The sequence below is a fragment of the Oncorhynchus gorbuscha genome, unplaced genomic scaffold, assembly GCF_021184085.1.
Source record: "Oncorhynchus gorbuscha isolate QuinsamMale2020 ecotype Even-year unplaced genomic scaffold, OgorEven_v1.0 Un_scaffold_7045, whole genome shotgun sequence".
In the NCBI taxonomy this organism is placed as follows: domain Eukaryota; kingdom Metazoa; phylum Chordata; class Actinopteri; order Salmoniformes; family Salmonidae; genus Oncorhynchus; species Oncorhynchus gorbuscha.
Window position 1 is genome coordinate 131 of NW_025750516.1, and position 18765 is coordinate 18895.

Here is an 18765-nt window from a genome sequence, read left to right on the forward strand (position 1 = left end):
CCACTTCTTCCTTCACCCTCAGATTGAGAAACACACTCAATTTTCCTTCACCCATTTCAGATTGAGAACACACTGCGGCCCCACTCTTCTCCTTCACCCATTTCAGATTGAGAACACACTGCGGCTTCCCAAATCCAAATTTCAGATTTGACCGCCGGCCCCAAATCCAAATATTCTCTTGATATCGGTGTTCAAAATGTCATGTTCACCAGATGGAACCCTGACCTGTTCACTGACGTGCCACCTGTCCCAGACCTGCAGTTTTCAACTCTAGAGACAGCAGGAGTGGTAGAGATACTCTCCAATGATCGCCTATGAAAAGCCAACTGACATTTACCCTGAGGTGCTGACTTGTTTCACCTCGACAACTACTGTGATTATTATTTGACCCTGCTGGTCATCAATGAACATTTGAACATCTTGGCTGTTCTATTCCACCCGGCACAGCCAGAATGTGACTGGGAGTGTTTCCAGCCACCGTGCTTCTACACCTGCATTGCTTGCTGTTTGGGATTTTAGGCTGTACAGCTCTTTGAGATATCAGCTGATGTAAGAAGGGCTATATAAATTCATTTTGATTTGATGAGATCTGTGACATATCCCTCCAGCTGTTGTCTTTTGATGCTGCTTGTCAGAGTATTGTTGTAAAGGTGTTCTCATGTCTCACCAGTTTGCACAGACGCACCTCAAAACTGGGCAAACACATAATTGCAGGGAGCAAATCAAATAAAATAAAAACACAAAAACAGGAAGATTCTGCTGCTTCTTCTTCTTTTTCTGTGGGTTTTATGGCGGGCTACACTATAAAAAAAGTGTTTTGCCGCCACCAACTGGACGGTTTGAAACCAAAAAATGTAAAACCCCATAGGTAACAGCAGTGGCGTCCCGTCATTCAGGGCAGGTGGGACCACATTACTAGCAAAATAATTACAACTCACACTTCCCTCTTTTAGTTCTCCATATCTCCCTTTTCGGGTTCCAGGACCTGAGAGGGTACCACCCTCTCAGCTCCTAATAATGCACACATAAGTTACAAATTACACACAAAAAAAACAATAGCACAATTGGTTTGGAGACAGTAAAACAGCAGCCATCTCCTCCAGCACCATCTAATTATATAGTCATGCTATTCAATTGTTTTGTCTCATATACAAAATTGAAAAGTGGTCACATGAATAAACATTAACAGATGGTGACACCGCAGAGTGAGAATAGATATTTTTATTCACAAATAAAAGTTGCATGTTTGTATGTTTTCAAAATAAGACATGGAGAGGAGTCAACTACACTGGGTTAGAAGTTAGCAGAGCTAAACTAATGACAGATGTGGAGAAGTCAACTACACTGGGTTAGAAGTTAGCAGAGCTGAGCTAAACTAATGTCAGATGTAGAGAAGTCAACTACACTGGGTTAGAAGTTAGCAGAGCTGAGCTAAACTAATGACAGATGTAGAGAAGTCAACTACACTGGGTTAGAAGTTAGCAGAGCTGAGCTAAACTAATGACAGATGTAGAGAAGTCAACTACACTGGGTTAGAAGTTAGCAGAGCTGAGCTAAACTAATGACAGATGTGGAGAAGTCAACTACACTGGGTTAGAAGTTAGCAGAGCTGAGCTAAACTAATGACAGATGTAGAGAAGTCAACTACACTGGGTTAGAAGTTAGCAGAGCTGAGCTAAACTAATGACAGATGTAGAGAAGTCAACTACACTGGGTTAGAAGTTAGCAGAGCTGAGCTAAACTAATGACAGATGTAGAGAAGTCAACTACACTGGGTTAGAAGTTAGCAGAGCTGAGCTAAACTAATGACAGATGTGGAGAAGTCAACTACACTGGGTTAGAAGTTAGCAGAGCTAAGCTAATGACAGATGTAGAGAAGTCAACTACACTGGGTTAGAAGTTAGCAGAGCTGAGCTAAACTAATGACAGATGTGGAGAAGTCAACTACACTGGGTTAGAAGTTAGCAGAGCTAAGCTAATGACAGATGTGGAGAAGTCAACTACACTGGGTTAGAAGTTAGCAGAGCTGAGCTAAACTAATGACAGATGTAGAGAAGTCAACTACACTGGGTTAGAAGTTAGCAGAGCTGAGCTAAACTAATGACAGATGTAGAGAAGTCAACTACACTGGGTTAGAAGTTAGCAGAGCTGAGCTAAACTAATGACAGATGTAGAGAAGTCAACTACACTGGGTTAGAAGTTAGCAGAGCTGAGCTAAACTAATGACAGATGTAGAGAAGTCAACTACACTGGGTTAGAAGTTAGCAGAGCTGAGCTAAACTAATGACAGATGTAGAGAAGTCAACTACACTGGGTTAGAAGTTAGCAGAGCTGAGCTAAACTAATGACAGATGTAGAGAAGTCAACTACACTGGGTTAGAAGTTAGCAGAGCTGAGCTAAACTAATGACAGATGTGGAGAAGTCAACTACACTGGGTTAGAAGTTAGCAGAGCTAAACTAATGACAGATGTAGAGGAGTCAACTACACTGGGTTAGAAGTTAGCTGAGCTAAACTAATGACAGATGTAGAGAAGTCAACTACACTGGGTTAGAAGTTAGCAGTCATCTTGGCGATGTCGTTGTTGCCCTCGACGACGTGGTTCTGTATGCGTTTATGGAAGTGATCCAGAGCTGCCAGCAGACGATCAAACAGGTCCTGGTGGCCATATAGAGAAATATGAAAAGGTGATTGGTTCAGTGTCAAGGTTGATATTGCACCAGTGTACTTGGACTTAAAATTGTGTTGCAAAATGCATTCATATTCAGACCTGCCAACCTGTAAGGTGTGTAGATATATATATATATAACACTGTTTAACTACATACCTCACACTATAGATATTATACATGTAAGGTGTGTAGATATACAGTACCTGAGCTCTCGCCGTCTCCTGACTGCAGGTGTTCCTGAGGTTGGTCATCTAGACATTTATGTTGTGCCTGTGGTGTGTTACCTGAGCTCTCGCTGTCTCCTGACTGCAGGTGTTCCTGAGGTTGGTCATCTAGACATTTATGTTGTGCCTGTGGTGTGTTACCTGAGCTCTCGCCGTCTCCTGACTGCAGGTGTTCCTGAGGTTGGTCATCTAGACATTTATGTTGTGCCTGTGGTGTGTTACCTGAGCTCTCGCCGTCTCCTGACTGCAGGTGTTCCTGAGGTTGGTCATCTAGACATTTATGTTGTGCCTGTGGTGTGTTACCTGAGCTCTCGCCGTCTCCTGACTGCAGGTGTTCCTGAGGTTGGTCATCTAGACATTTATGTTGTGCCTGTGGTGTGTTACCTGAGCTCTCGCTGTCTCCTGACTGCAGGTGTTCCTGAGGTTGGTCATCTAGACATTTATGTTGTGCCTGTGGTGTGTTACCTGAGCTCTCGCTGTCTCCTGACTGCAGGTGTTCCTGAGGTTGGTCATCTAGACATTTATGTTGTGCCTGTGGTGTGTTACCTGAGCTCTCGCTGTCTCCTGACTGCAGGTGTTCCTGAGGTTGGTCATCTAGACATTTATGTTGTGCCTGTGGTGTGTTACCTGAGCTCGCTGTCTCCTGACTGCAGGTGTTCCTGAGGTTGGTCATCTAGACATTTATGTTGTGCCTGTGGTGTGTTACCTGAGCTCTCGCCGTCTCCTGACTGCAGGTGTTCCTGAGGTTGGTCATCTAGACATTTATGTTGTGCCTGTGGTGTGTTACCTGAGCTCTCGCCGTCTCCTGACTGCAGGTGTCCCTGAGGTTGGTCATCTAGACATTTATGTTGTGCCTGTGGTGTGTTACCTGAGCTTTCTCAGTCTCCTGACTGCAGGTGTCCCTCAGGTTGGTCATCTGACTGCGGAGGTGTTGAGAATCTCTGTCTCTCTCCTGGATCTGGTCCGCTATCTGCTCCCTCTTCTGGTGAACATTGTCACACTGACTATAGAGACACACATATTTAATTTAAGCATACTCCTCCACCCTCCTCCCTACTATTCTCTTCCCTACTCTGCTCCTCCCCTCTACGCTTCTTCTCTCCTCCCCACTCTTCTCCTCTCCTCCCTACTCTTCTCTTCTCTTCTCTTCTCCTCCCCTCCCTACTCTTCTCTTCTCCTCCCTACTCTTCTCTTCTCCTCCCTACTCTTCTCTTCTCCTCCCTACTCTTCTCTTCTCCTCCCTACTCTTCTCTTCTCCTCCCTACTCTTCTCTTCCCTACTCTTCTCTTCTCCTCTCTCTACTCTTCTCTCCTCCTCCCCTCATCTACTCCCCTCATCTACTCTTCTGCTCCCTTCATCTACTCTTCTCCTCCCCTACTCGTTCCCCTCTCCTACCCTAGTACATCCTCAATGTATTGATCCTTAATCTCCTTCTTCTTCTGTCTTCGTATATGTTGTTTGGACTCCTTGTCCATCTTCATCCCTAAAGATCTCTTCAGCTGGCCCTCCTCCACACCATGGTTCTTCAGTTCCTTCTGCTGTGCCTCATACACACACACCAGAGCCTGGGCCTACACACACACACACACACACACACACACACACACACACACACACACACACACACACACACACACACACACACACACACACACACACACACACACACACACACACACACACACACACACACACACACACACACACACACACACACACACACACACACACCTTAGCTTATTGCACCTCAGACGGCAAAAGCATTACATTTGAGGTCCAAGTTTAACATTTACTCAATGCTTCATGTAAGCTCATTTGTTTGTGCACCCAGTAGGACAGTAACACAGTAGGACATTAACACAGTAGGACAGTAACACAGTAGGACAGTAACACAGTAGGACAGTAACACAGTAGGACAGTAACACAGTAGGACAGTAACACAGTAACACAGTTGGACAGTAACACAGTTGGACATTAACACAGTTGGACAGTAACACAGTAGGACATTAACACAGTAGGACAGTAACACAGTTGGACAGTAACACAGTAGGACAGTAACACAGTAGGACAGTAACACAGTAGGACAGTAACACAGTTGGACAGTAACACAGTTGGACAGTAACACAGTGGTACTGGAGCTGTTGGGTCTAACAACAACAACAACAGTACTAACCTCTTCGTGGTGCTGTTGGGTCTAACAACAACAACAACAGTACTAACCTCTTCCTGGTGCTGTTGGGTCTAACAACAACAACAGTACTAACCTCTTCCTGGTGCTGTTGGGTCTAACAACAACAACAGTACTAACCTCTTCCTGGTACTGTTGGGTCTAACAACAACAACAGTACTAACCTCTTCCTGGTGCTGTTGGGTCTAACAACAACAACAGTACTAACCTCTTCCTGGTGCTGTTGGGTCTAACAACAACAACAGTACTAACCTCTTCCTGGTGCTGTTGGGTCTAACAACAACAACAGTACTAACCTCTTCCTGGTGCTGTTGGGTCTAACATCAACAACAGTACTAACCTCTTCCTGGTGCTGTTGGGTCTAACAACAACAACAGTACTAACCTCTTCCTGGTACTGTTGGGTCTAACAACAACAACAGTACTAACCTCTTCCTGGTGCTGTTGGGTCTAACAACAACAACAGTACTAACCTCTTCCTGGTGCTGTTGGGTCTAACAACAACAACAGTACTAACCTCTTCCTGGTGCTATTGGGTCTAACAACAACAACAGTACTAACCTCTTCCTGGTGCTGTTGGGTCTAACAACAACAACAGTACTAACCTCTTCCTGGTGCTATTGGGTCTAACAACAACAACAGTACTAACCTCTTCCTGGTGCTGTTGGGTCTAACATCAACAACAGTACTAACCTCTTCCTGGTGCTGTTGGGTCTAACAACAACAACAGTACTAACCTCTTCCTGGTGCTGTTGGGTCTAACATCAACAACAGTACTAACCTCTTCCTGGTGCTATTGGGTCTAACAACAACAACAGTACTAACCTCTTCCTGGTGCTGTTGGGTCTAACATCAACAACAGTACTAACCTCTTCCTGGTGCTGTTGGGTCTAACAACAACAACAGTACTAACCTCTTCCTGGTGCTGTTGGGTCTAACATCAACAACAGTACTAACCTCTTCCTGGTGCTATTGGGTCTAACAACAACAACAGTACTAACCTCTTCCTGGTGCTGTTGGGTCTAACAACAACAACAGTACTAACCTCTTCCTGGTGCTGTTGGGTCTAACAACAACAACAGTACTAACCTCTTCCTGGTGCTATTGGGTCTAACAACAACAACAGTACTAACCTCTTCCTGGTGCTGTTGGGTCTAACATCAACAACAACAGTACTAACCTCTTCCTGGTGCTGTTGGGTCTAACAACAACAACAGTACTAACCTCTTCCTGGTGCTGTTGGGTCTAACAACAACAGTACTAACCTCTTCCTGGTGCTGTTGGGTCTAACAACAACAACAGTACTAACCTCTTCCTGGTGCTGTTGGGTCTTGTTCATGGAGCTCTGGAGGTCCTGCAGTAGTTTGAATATCAGCTGGATGTCAGCCTCGCTGTGAGTCACACCCTGGACATTACTCTGCAGCCCTACCAGACGCTCGTCTGCCATCTCGATGGCCAGCTTGATGTTCTTCACGTTTTCCTTCATCTTCTCCATCTGAATCTTCATCTCTTCAGGAGACTCAACGATCTGAGACTTTAGCTTACCAATGTTCTCCTTTAGAGTGGCCACATCAACCTTCAACTGGGTCTGACAGACACACATTTTAGTCGTAGAATAATCATTTTAACATTTCAATGCATTCTTCAGCTTGATCATAACGTACCAATTTTTGGGACTTCTCTGCCATCTCCGATTTCCACTCTGCAATATTCTCATTGATGGCATTCTGAAACGAAACATAAAGGTTTCTTCTTGAACAAGTCCACATAGTCCCTCCCCAGTTGTCTTTTGTTCTGTATGGTACCTAATGAATATGACCTGGTGGAGTACTGTACAGTACCTACCACTTCCTGGTATTGGTGCATGGTGTTGGTCTGCAGGTCAGACAGAGCAGAGTCCAATTCCCTCGCTTCAGCCTGCTGCTCTGGAGGGATGGTACTGGAGAGAGGAGTCAGAGGTCAGAAGTACAACAGATCTTTTCATCTTCTAGGGCTGCATCTCAATAGTCTAATGCACTACAGCTCGTTTCATCTTCCAGGGCTGCATCTCAATAGTCTAATGCACTACAGCTCGTTTCATCTTCCAGGGCTGCATCTCAATAGTCTAATGCACTACAGATCGGTTCATCTTCCAGGGCTGCATCTCAATAGTCTAATGCACTACAGATAGTTTCATCTTCCAGGGCTGCATCTCAATAGTCTAATGCACTACAGATCGGTTCATCTTCCAGGGCTGCATCTCAATAGTCTAATGCACTACAGCTCGTTTCATCTTCCAGGGCTGCATCTCAATAGTCTAATGCACTACAGCTCGTTTCATCTTCCAGGGCTGCATCTCAATAGTCTAATGCACTACAGCTCGTTTCATCTTCCAGGGCTGCATCTCAATAGTCTTGTGGCATCCTCTCCTTCAACACTTACGTCAGCTTGTCCATTTTCTTCTGAGCGTCTTTAGTTCCTCGTGAGTAAGCCTGAAGCTTGTCCATGTCTTCTCTCTGAAACAACGAGAACACACTACTGTTACCATATCCTTCACACTAGTGTACCTTACCATACCCTGCACATTACAGTACCCTACCGTACCCTGCCCTTCACACAACCCTACCGTACCCTGCACATTACAGTACCCTACCATACCCTGCACATTACAGTACCCTACCGTACCCTGCCCTTCACACAACCCTACCGTACCCTGCACATTACAGTACCTTACCATACCCTGCACATTACAGTACCCTACCGTACCCTGCCCTTCACACAACCCTACCATACCCTGCCCTTCACACAACCCTACCATACCCTGCCCTTCACACAACCCTACCATACCCTGCACATTACAGTACCCTACCGTACCCTGCCCTTCACACAACCCTACCATACCCTACAGTACCATTCACACAACACTACCGTACCCTTCACACTACGCTACCGTGCCATATACCACCCTAACCTACCGTACCAGAGGTCAGCAGATTAATTAGGGCTGATTTCATAACAATTCATAATCAGCCTTTTTGGACACCGGTTATGGCCAATTACATTGCAATCCACGAGGAGACTGTGTGGCAAGTTGACCACCTGTTACGAGAGTGCAGTGTCAAAAGGACCTTGTGGCTGCAATGAGCCAAGGTAAGTTGCTAGCTAGCATTAAACTTATCTTGTAAAAAAAACAATCAATCTTCACATAATTACTAGTTAACTATACATGGTTGATGATGTTACTAGGTTAACGAGATTGTCCTACGTTGCATATAATCACTGCGGTACCTATTAATTTATCGTCGAATCACAGCCTACTTCAACTTCGCCAAACGAGTGATGATTTAACAAAAGCACATTCGCGAAAAAAGCACAATCGTTGCACAAATGTAACCATAAACATCAATGCCTTCCTTAAAATCAATACACAGGAGTATATTTTTGGTTTACCTGCATATGTAGTTAACCTCTGCGAGTAAGGCTAGTTTCCTGAATTTCTCCCTGTCTGACGTGCCCAAAGTAAACTGCCTGTTACTCAGGCCCAGAAGCTAGGACATGTATATAATTGGTAGAATTGGATAGAAAACTCTAAAGTTTCTAAAATTGTTAAAATAATGTCTGGGAGTATAACAGAACTGATATCGCAGGCAAAAACCAGAGGAAAATCGATCCGGAATTATTTTTTGGGGAGCTCAGAATGACTTCCAATGCAATGCTATTGAAAGATCTCATTTCCACCTCCCAGATTGCAGTTCCTTTGGCTTCCAGTAGATGTCAACAGTCTTTATACAAGGTTTTAGGCTTGTTTCTTTATTTTTTTTTAATGGAGAACTATTTGTAGTCGTTCCAAGTCTTTTTGCACGTGTGAACGTGGGGCGCTCTTTGTTCTTTTTTTGCCATTGAACATAGTAATATCTGTCTGAAATATGATCATTTATTTAGATATTAGACAACATGAGGATTCATTTTAAAAACATTGACTCAGAAACTTTTTGGAATCCTTTGTATGCATGTTGAAGGGTCTGAATACTCAAGTAAATGTGATTGTTTTTATGTGCAAATTTGTCAAAATAAACTTTTTGCTTTGTCATTATGGGATATTGATGTGATTGACGAAGGGGAAAAAAACAATTTAATCTATTTTAGAATAGGGGACAATGTGTCCCAGTTGTAACTGAGCAGTAGGGGCTAATGTGTCCCAGTTATAACTGAGCAGTAGGGGATAATGTATCTCAGTTGTAACTGAGCAGTAGGGGATAATGTGTCCCAGTTATAACTGAGCAGTAGGGGATAATGTGTCCCAGTTGTAACTGAGCAGTAGGGGATAATGTGTCCCAGTTGTAACTGAGCAGTAGGGGATAATGTGTCCCAGTTGTAACTGAGCAGTAGGGGATAATGTGTCCCAGTTGTAACTGAGCAGTAGGGGATAATGTGTCCCAGTTGTAACTGAGCAGTAGGGGATAATGTGTCCCAGTTGTAACTGAGCAGTAGGGGATAATGTGTCCCAGTTGTAACTGAGCAGTAGGGGATAATGTGTCCCAGTTGTAACTGAGCAGTAGGGGATAATGTGTCCCAGTTGTAACTGAGCAGTAGGGGATAATGTATCTCAGTCAGACTTACAAATCTCTCCTGGTGTCCCATAGTCATATCAAGCCTCTGCTTCCTGAAGTGAAGGTAGTTCATGATGCCACTCAGGATGGTCACCGTCCTCTTCACCTCTGTAAAGGACGGACAGACAGGGAGATAGGAAGGTTATCTAAGGGTGGTGGACGTGGATAGGAATTTAACATATCAGCTAATCACATGATATGAATTAGCAATCTGGTGTCTAACTGCACAGTCGATGACATGGCACAGAACCATCGATTGACGCCAGGGATGTGCATCTTTCCCTTTCAGGACGATTCGATACATGGGCTCTCTAATACGGTACGTTGTAGTTTAAAACTATTTAGTTTGATTAAAGGAATTAATTGATGCAATGCACTAACATTTGTTGCAGAAACATTCATTTCCCATTGTAAATTAAAATCGTCTGCTGATGGAGGTCGTGAGCTAGTGTGCGACCCTCATTTGTGCTCTGTCACCCTCAACCCTCATTTGTGCTCTCAGTCACCCTCAACCCTCATTTGTGTGCTCAGTCACACTCTCCCCCAATAAGAGATGTTTACTGCAGCCCTCAACCTCCACAAACAACACCCGTTCTGCCAGTCACATTCTGTTAAAGGTCCCCAAAGCACACACATCCTTGGGTCACTCCTCTTTTCAGTTCGCTGCAGCTAGCGACTGGAACGAGCTGCAACAAACACTCAAACTGGACAGTTTTATCTCCATCTCTTCATTCAAAGACTCAATCATGGACAGTCTTACTGACGGTTGTGGCTGCTTTGCATGATGTATCGCCTCGAGTCTTCTAGGGTATGACGCTACAAGCTTGGCACACCTGTATCTGGGGAGTTTCTCCCATTCTTCTCTGAAGATCTTCTCAAGCTCTGTCAGGTTGGATGGGGAGCGTTGCTGCACAGCTATTTTCAGGTCTCTACAGAGATGTTCGATTGGGTTCAAGTCTGAGCTCTGGCTGGGCCACTCGAGGACATTACGAGACTGGTCCTGAAGCCACTCCTGCATTGTCTTGGCTGTGTGCTTCGGCTCATTGTCCTGTTTGAGCGCTCTGGAGCAGGTTTTCATCAAGGATCTCTGTACTTTGCTCCGTTCATCTTTGCCTCGATCCTGACTAGTTTCCCAGTCCCTGCCGCTGAAAAACATCCCACAGCATGATGCTTCCACCACCGTGCTTCACAGTAGGGATGGTGGCAGGTTTCCTCCAGACGAGATGCTTGGCATTCAGGCAAAAGAGTTCCATCTTGGTTTCATCAGACCAGAGAATCTTGTTTCTTATGGTCTGAGTCTTTAGGTGCCTATTGGCACACTCCAAGTGGGCTGCCATGTGCCTTTTACTGAGGGGTGGCTTCCATCTAGCCACTCTACCATAAAGGTCTGATTGGTGGAGAGCTGCAGAGATGGTTGTCCTTCTGGATGGTTCTCCAATCTCCACAGAGGAACTCTGAAGCTCTGTCAGAGTGTCCATTGGGTTCTTGGTCACCTCTGACCACGTCCCTTCTCCCACGGTTGCTCAGTTTGGCTGGACAGCCCACTCTAGGAAGAGTCTTCTTCCATTTAAGAAGTTACTGTCTCTGAGCTCTATGGACAATTCCTTCGACCTCATGGCTTGCTTTTTGCTCTGACATGCACCACCACTGTAGGAAGAGTCTTGGTGGTTCCAAACACCTTCCATTGAAGAATGATGGAGGCCACTGTGTTCTTGGGGACCTTCAATTCTGCAGAATGATGGAGGCCACTGTGTTCTTGGGGACCTTCAATTCTGCAGGCATTTTTTGGTACCATTCCCCAGATCTGTGCCTCGACACAAACCTGTCTCTGAGCTCTACGGACAATTCCTTCGACCACATGGCTTGGTTTTTGCTCTGACATGCTGTGGATCTTATATAGACGTGTGTGCCTTTCCAAATCATGTCCAATCAATTGAATTTACCACAGGTGAATCAAGTTGTAGAAACATCTCAAGGATGATCAATAGAAACAGAATGCACCTGAGCTCAATTTAACTTGGCAAGTCAGTTAGGAACAAATTATTATTTACAATGACGGCCTACCAAAAGGGAAAAGGCCGCCTGCGGGGACGGGGGCCTGGGATTAAAATAAATAAACACAATATCAAATATAGGACAAAACACACATCACAACGAGAAAACATAACACTACACAAAGAGAGAACTAAGACAACAACATAGTAAGGCAGAAACACAGCATGGAGGCAACACAACATAACAGCAACACAAAAAGAATGGTACAAACATTAAATGGGCAGTCAACAGCACAAAGGTCTAGAAGGTAGAGACAACAATACATCACACAAAGCAGCCACAACTGTCAGTAAGAGTCCATGATTGAGTTTAAATGAAGAGATGGAGATAAAACTGTCGAGTTTAGTGTTTGTTGCAGCTCGTTCCAGTCGCTAGCTGCAGTGAACTGAAAAGACGAGCAACCCAGGGATGTGTGTGCTTTGGGGACATTTAGCAGGATGTGACTGGCAGAGCGAGTATTGTATGTGAAGGATGAGGGCTGCAGTAGATATCTCAGGAGGGAGTGAGGTCTAAGAGGGTTTTATAAATAAGCATCAACCAGTGGGTCTTGCAATGGGTATACAGAGATGAGTATAGAGTGCAGTGATGTGTCTTATAAGGAGCATTGGTGACAAATCTGATGGTGAAATGGTAAAGAACATCTAGCCGCTCGAGAGCACCCTCACCTGCCGATCTATAAATTATGTCTCCGTACTCTAGCCTGGGTAGGATGGTCATCTGAATCAGGGTTAGTTTGGCAGCTGGGGTGAAGGAGGAGCGATTACGATAGAGGAAACCAGGTCTAGATATAACTTTAGCCTGCAGCTTTGATATGTGCTGAGAGAAGGACAGTGTACCATCGAGCCATACTCCCAAGTACTTGTATGAGGTGACTACCTCAAGCTCTAAACCCTCAGCGGTAGTAATAACGCGTGGGAAGAGGGGCATTATTTTTACCAAACCACATGACCATTTGTTTTGGAGGCCAAAGACCCCCCCCCCCCAGAGACACCAATACTCAGAAGAACGGAATGGTCTACGGTATCAAAAGCTATGGCCAAATCAATAAAAATAGCAGCACAATGGTGACATTGAGTTATTTTATGCAATGACACATCCATAATGTGAGCGGAAACCAGATTGCATACCCGAGAGAATACTATAGTCAAGAAAGCCAGTCAGTTGATTAGACCAGTTTTCCCAACACTTTGATAAACAGGGAATAATAGAAATAGGCCTATAACAGTTAGGATCAGCTTGATCTCCCCCTTTAAATAAAGGACGAACTGTGGCTGCCTTCTAAGCAATGGGAACCTCCCCAGAAAGGAGAGAAAGGCTAAAAAGTTGGAGATAAGGTTGCTGCCCCCCCTATCGTTACCAAGACTCAAGAAGAAAGGGTCTAAACCATCTGACCTAGATGTTTTTTTGGGGGTCAAGTTTAACCTCTTAAGTCGACCCTCTACCTTTTCAAACATTCTGTTAAAAATCGCGCAACATTTCAGCGCCCTGCTACTCATGCCAGGAATATAGTATATGCATATGATTAGTATGTGTGGATAGAAAACACTCAGACGTTTATAAAACTGGTTAAATCACGGCTGTGACTATAACAGAACGTGCGTTTCATCGAAAAGTGCAGGAAAATCTGTTCACTGAAAATGGAAAAAATATATCCATGCGCCACTTCAACCGATTGATAAAGGCGAACCACATTAAATGGGGCCGAGGTTGCAATACCTACAGTTTCCACACGATGTCAACAGTCTTGTCATTTGCCTAGGCTTTGTTTCTTGGTCAAACGAAGAATAGACAGCCCATTTCTTCAGGTCTCCGACCGGATATTTTGGTTGAGATTTACCCGGACATTATTTCCAGACGTACAGCTATAGAATATACATCGCCTCGTGATCAATTTGATCGCTTATTAACGTTTACTAATACCTAAAGTTGCATTACAAAAGTATTTTGAAGTGTTTTCTGAAAGATTATCGTCAACTTTTTTAATTTAAAAAAAATGACGTTACGTTATAAAACGCTATTTTTTTTGTTGATCACACAGTCTTCATAGATCGATATCTAGGCTATATATGGACCGATTTAATCGAAAAAAAGACATCTAGGAGTGCCAACAAAGAAGATGGTCAAAGGTAATGAATGTTTTATATTTTATTTGTGCGTTTTGTGTAGCGCCGACTATGCTAATTATTTTGTCTACGTCCCCTGCAGGTCTTTTGGGGTGTTACATGCTATCAGATAATAGCTTCTCATGCTTTCCCCCGAAAAGCATTTTAAAAATCTGACTTGTTGCCTGGATTCACAACGAGTGTAGCTTTAATTCAATACCCTGCATGTGTATTTTAATGAACGTTTGAGTTTTAACGAGTACTATTAGCATTTAGCGTAGTGCATTTGCATTTCCAGATGTCTAGATGGGACGCCTGCATGTCAGGTAGGAGTAAGAGGTTAAGGAGCTCCTTTAGCACCTCGGACTCTGTGACTGCCTGCAGGGAGAAACCTTTAGCTCGGAAGGGGGAAAAAGAGGGAGAAGCATCAGGGATAGTCACATTAGAAGGGGTGGGAGATTAGGAAATGTTGGACGTGCAAGGAGGCATGGCTGAGTCAAATAGGAATGTTGACTTAATGAAGTGGTGATTAAAGAGCTCAGTCATGTGCTTCTTGTCAGTAACAACCACATCTACAATACTTATGTAAATACGGTATCTGTTTTTTACTTTTAATACATTTGGAAACATTTCTAAAAACCAGTTTTCTCTTTGTCATTATGGGGTATTGTAGGAACAACATTTATTTAATCCATTTTAGAATAAGGCTGTAACATAACAAAATGTGGAAAAGGGGGTCTGAATAGTTTCCGAATGCAAGGGGTTGGGGTTGAGGGTAGCTGAATGATTAAAAACAAACTAAAGATAACTATTGTAAAATGTATAAGCTGGAAGTAGAAGCCTACGTGTTGTTGTTCATTAGTTTACTCCAATTTGGGGGGTGGTAGGGTTAGGGAAAAATAATAAATGAAAATATATTTATTTTTCTTCTCATATAAACACACACATATATACATATACACACATATATATATATATAAGGGGAAAAATATGTATATCTAGGAGATTGGAAATTATGAAGACAATTACATGGATGAAAATACAATCTATTTGCAATATTAAAGCTCATCTACAAAAAGAATATTTAAAAAATACCATGTTTACTGATTGTTTCGAGCAATACTACCAAAAGTATTGCTGATAGTGAACCTGAACAATTAAAATAAACTCTAATGTAAGCCCCGAGCAGAATGTAGTTTACCTATAGCCAGGTGAGAGTTGTAGCCCAAGCTACCGCAGAGGCACTTTTATTCAGGTAAAACACCATTTTCAACAGCAACAAAAATGTTGATAAGAAAAATAACTAAAGCAAATGACTTTGATTGTCACTCAACTAATAAAGCCTAATCTTGCGCAAGCCATTTCACCAAAATCTGAATGTTGAAGGTGACCTGCAGATGTGACAGATCAGGAATAGGCCTACCTCTTGTTGGTCAGCGGGCGAAGCTGTGCACAGTTTGACTACTGATATTGCCTGGTGTTGTTCAGCATGCAAAATGACTTGTAGATCAATAACTGTCAATATAATTACATGCTTAGTTCAACACTGCATGAGAGGACGCCGAGGTATTTTCCGGAAGGTAGAAAGAAAGCAATTGGAGCAAAACTTTTACTGAACCGGCAATTCGTAACCCTGCATGCTACATTTGGATCTTATGGGGTTCCACGCTCATATCTTAAACATTTGAACCTGGGACCAATGCATATTAGTGAATCGTTACATCCCTTATTGATGCAATTCAATGTAGTTGGGCAGGAACTTGATCAAGATGGACGTTCAGTTTCCGACAGCAGCCAGGTGACATCCTCAATGTGAGACAAATATCTACTAGGTCATATGGTGAAAATAACCCTTGCACTGCAATATCTTGGCATCAGTAAGATAAAGACAGAAATGGCGTAGATGCTCTTTCAGACAGCTCATACTCACTGGGAGCCAGCAGGTCGTTCAGTGAGAAGTCATACACATAGCACATCCGCAGGAACTGACGCCTGGAACAGAAGAGACATACAGGATGAAAAACAGTATAACCGTCTCCACACTGTTAAAACAGTATAACCGTCTCCACACTGTTAAAACAGTATAACCGTCTCCACACTGTTAAAACAGTATAACCGTCTCCACACTGTTAAAACAGTATAACTGGCTCCACACTGTTAAAACAGTATAACTGGCTCCACACTGTTAAAACAGTATAACTGGCTCCACACTGTTAAAACAGTATAACTGGCTCCACACTGTTAAAACAGTATAACTGGCTCCACACTGTTAAAACAGTATAACTGGCTCCACACTGTTCAAATCAAATCAAATTTATTTATATAGCCCTTCGTACATCAGCTGATATCTCAAAGTGCTGTACAGAAACCCAGCCTAAAACCCCAAACAGCAAACAATGCAGGTGTAAAAGCACGGTGGCTAGGAAAAACTCCCTAGAAAGGCCAAAACCTAGGAAGAAACCTAGAGAGGAACCGGGCTATGTGGGGTGGCCAGTCCTCTTCTGGCTGTGCCGGGTAGAGATTATAACAGAACATGACCAAGATGTTCAAATGTTCATAAATGACCAGCATGGTTGAATAATAGTAAGGCAGAACAGTTGAAACTGGAGCAGGAGCATGGCCAGGTGGACTGGGGACAGCAAGGAGTCCTCATGTCAGGTAGTCCTGGGACATGGTCCTAGGGCCCAGGCCAGTTGAAACTGGAGCAGCAGCATGGCCAGGTGGACTGGGGACAGCAAGGAGTCATCATGTCAGGTAGTCCTGGGGCATGGTTCTAGGGCTCAGGTCCTCCGAGAGAGAGAAAGAAAGAGAAGGAGAGAATTAGAGAACGCACACTTAGATTTACACAGGACACCGAATAGGACAGGAGAAGTACTCCAGATAAACAAACTGACCCTAGCCCCGACACATAAACTACTGCAGCATAAATACTGGAGGCTGAGACAGGAGGGGTCAGGGAGACACTGTGGCCCCATCCGAGGACACCCCCGGACAGGGCCAAACAGGAAGGATATAACCCCACCCACTTTGCCAAAGCACAGCCCCCACACCACTAGAGGGAAATCTTCAACCACCAACTTACCATCCGGAGACAAGGCCGAGTATAGCCCACAAAGATCTCCGACACGGTACAACCCAAGGGGGGAGGAAACCCAGACAGGCCGACCACAACAGTGAATCAACCCACCCAGGTGACGCACCCCCCAGGGACGGCACGAGAGAGCCCCAGCAAGCCAGTGACTCAGCCCCGTAACAGGGTTAGAGGCAGAGAATCCCAGTGGAAAAGGGGAACCGGCCAGGCAGAGACAGCAAGGGCGGTTCGTTGCTCCAGAGCCTTTCCGTTCACCTTCCCACTCCTGGGCCAGACTACACTCAATCATATGACCCACTGAAGAGATGAGTCTTCAGTAAAGACTTAAAGGTTGAGACCGAGTTTGCGTCTCTGACATGAGTAGGCAGACCGTTCCATAAAAATGGAGCTCTATAGGAGAAAGCCCTGCCTCCAGCTGTTTGCTTAGAAATTCTAGGGACAATTAGGAGGCCTGCGTCTTGTGACCGTAGCGTACGTATAGGTATGTACGGCAGGACCAAATCAGAGAGGTAGGTAGGAGCAAGCCCATGTAATGCTTTGTAGGTTAGCAGTAAAACCTTGAAATCAGCCCTTGCTTTGACAGGAAGCCAGTGTAGAGAGGCTAGCACTGGAGTAATATGATCAAATTTTTTGGTTCTAGTCAGGATTCTAGCAGCCGTATTTAGCACTAACTGAAGTTTATTTAGTGCTTTATCCGGGTAGCCGGAAAATAGAGCATTGCAGTAGTCTAACCTAGAAGTGACAAAAGCATGGATTAATTTTTCTGCATCATTTTTGGACAGAAAGTTTCTGATTTTTGCAATGTTACGTAGATGGAAAAAAGCTGTCCTCGAAATGGTCTTGATATGTTCTTCAAAAGAGAGATCAGGGTCCAGAGTAACGCCGAGGTCCTTCACAGTTTTATTTGACACGACTGTACAACCATTAAGATTAATTGTCAGATTCAACAGAAGATCTCTTTGTTTCTTGGGACCTAGAACAAGCATCTCTGTTTTGTCCGAGTTTAATAGTAGAAAGTTTGCAGCCATCCACTTCCTTATGTCTGAAACACATGCTTCTAGCGAGGGCAATTTTGGTGCTTCACCATGTTTCATTGAAATGTACAGCTGTGTGTCATCCGCATAGCAGTGAAAGTTTACATTATGTTTTCGAATAACATCCCCAAGAGGTAAAATATATAGTGAAAACAATAGTGGTCCTAAAACAGAACCTTGAGGAACACCGAAATGTACAGTTGATTTGTCAGAGGACAAACCATTCACAGAGACAAACTGATATCTTTCCGACAGATAAGACCTAAATCTGGGACCAGGCTGTGGGGAGAGCGCAGATCTGGGACCAGGCCTAAACATATTAACCTGTAAAAGAAAAGGGTTCATATTGAAACAAAAATGATTGAATTCTTTGAATTGTTGAATTGATGTGGAGTAGAGTTCCATGTAGCCATGGCTCTTTGTCTATGTATTACTGCGCGCCTCTCATAGTCTGTTCTGGACTTGAGATGTGTGAAAAGCTCTCTGGTGGCATTTCTTGTAGTATGGTAGTCCGAGCTGTGTGCTCGTAACTCAGAGCTCTGTGCATTCAACTTGCCAATACTTCTTACATAAAACAAGTAGTGATGAAGTCAATCTCACCTCCACTTTGAGCCATGAGAGATTGACATGCATATTATTAATGTTCCCGGCACAGCCAGAAGAGGACTGGCCACCCCACATAGCCCGGTTCCTCTCTAGGTTTCTTCCTAGGTTTTGGCCTTTCTAGGGAGTTTTTCCTAGCCACCGTGCTTCTACACCTGCATTGTTTGCTGTTTGGGGTTTTAGGCTGGGTTTCTGTACATCAGATATCAG

At 44.0% G+C, this 18765-nt stretch overlaps 1 protein-coding gene across 1 annotated transcript; it reads right to left on the bottom strand.

The window, feature by feature from the left end:
• Nucleotides 1-1206: 1206 nt before the first annotated feature.
• LOC124029625 (kinetochore protein Nuf2-like) lies at nucleotides 1207-15908 on the bottom strand. Its single transcript, XM_046341274.1, has 9 exons — nucleotides 15758-15908; nucleotides 9681-9778; nucleotides 7503-7576; nucleotides 6927-7020; nucleotides 6746-6808; nucleotides 6391-6669; nucleotides 4290-4465; nucleotides 3763-3898; nucleotides 1207-2657 (listed from the first exon to the last, which is right to left on the bottom strand). The coding sequence occupies exons 1-9, from the start codon at nucleotides 15801-15803 to the stop codon at nucleotides 2550-2552; spliced, it is 1074 nt and encodes a 357-aa protein (XP_046197230.1). The 5' UTR covers nucleotides 15804-15908; the 3' UTR covers nucleotides 1207-2549.
• Nucleotides 15909-18765: the final 2857 nt, after the last annotated feature.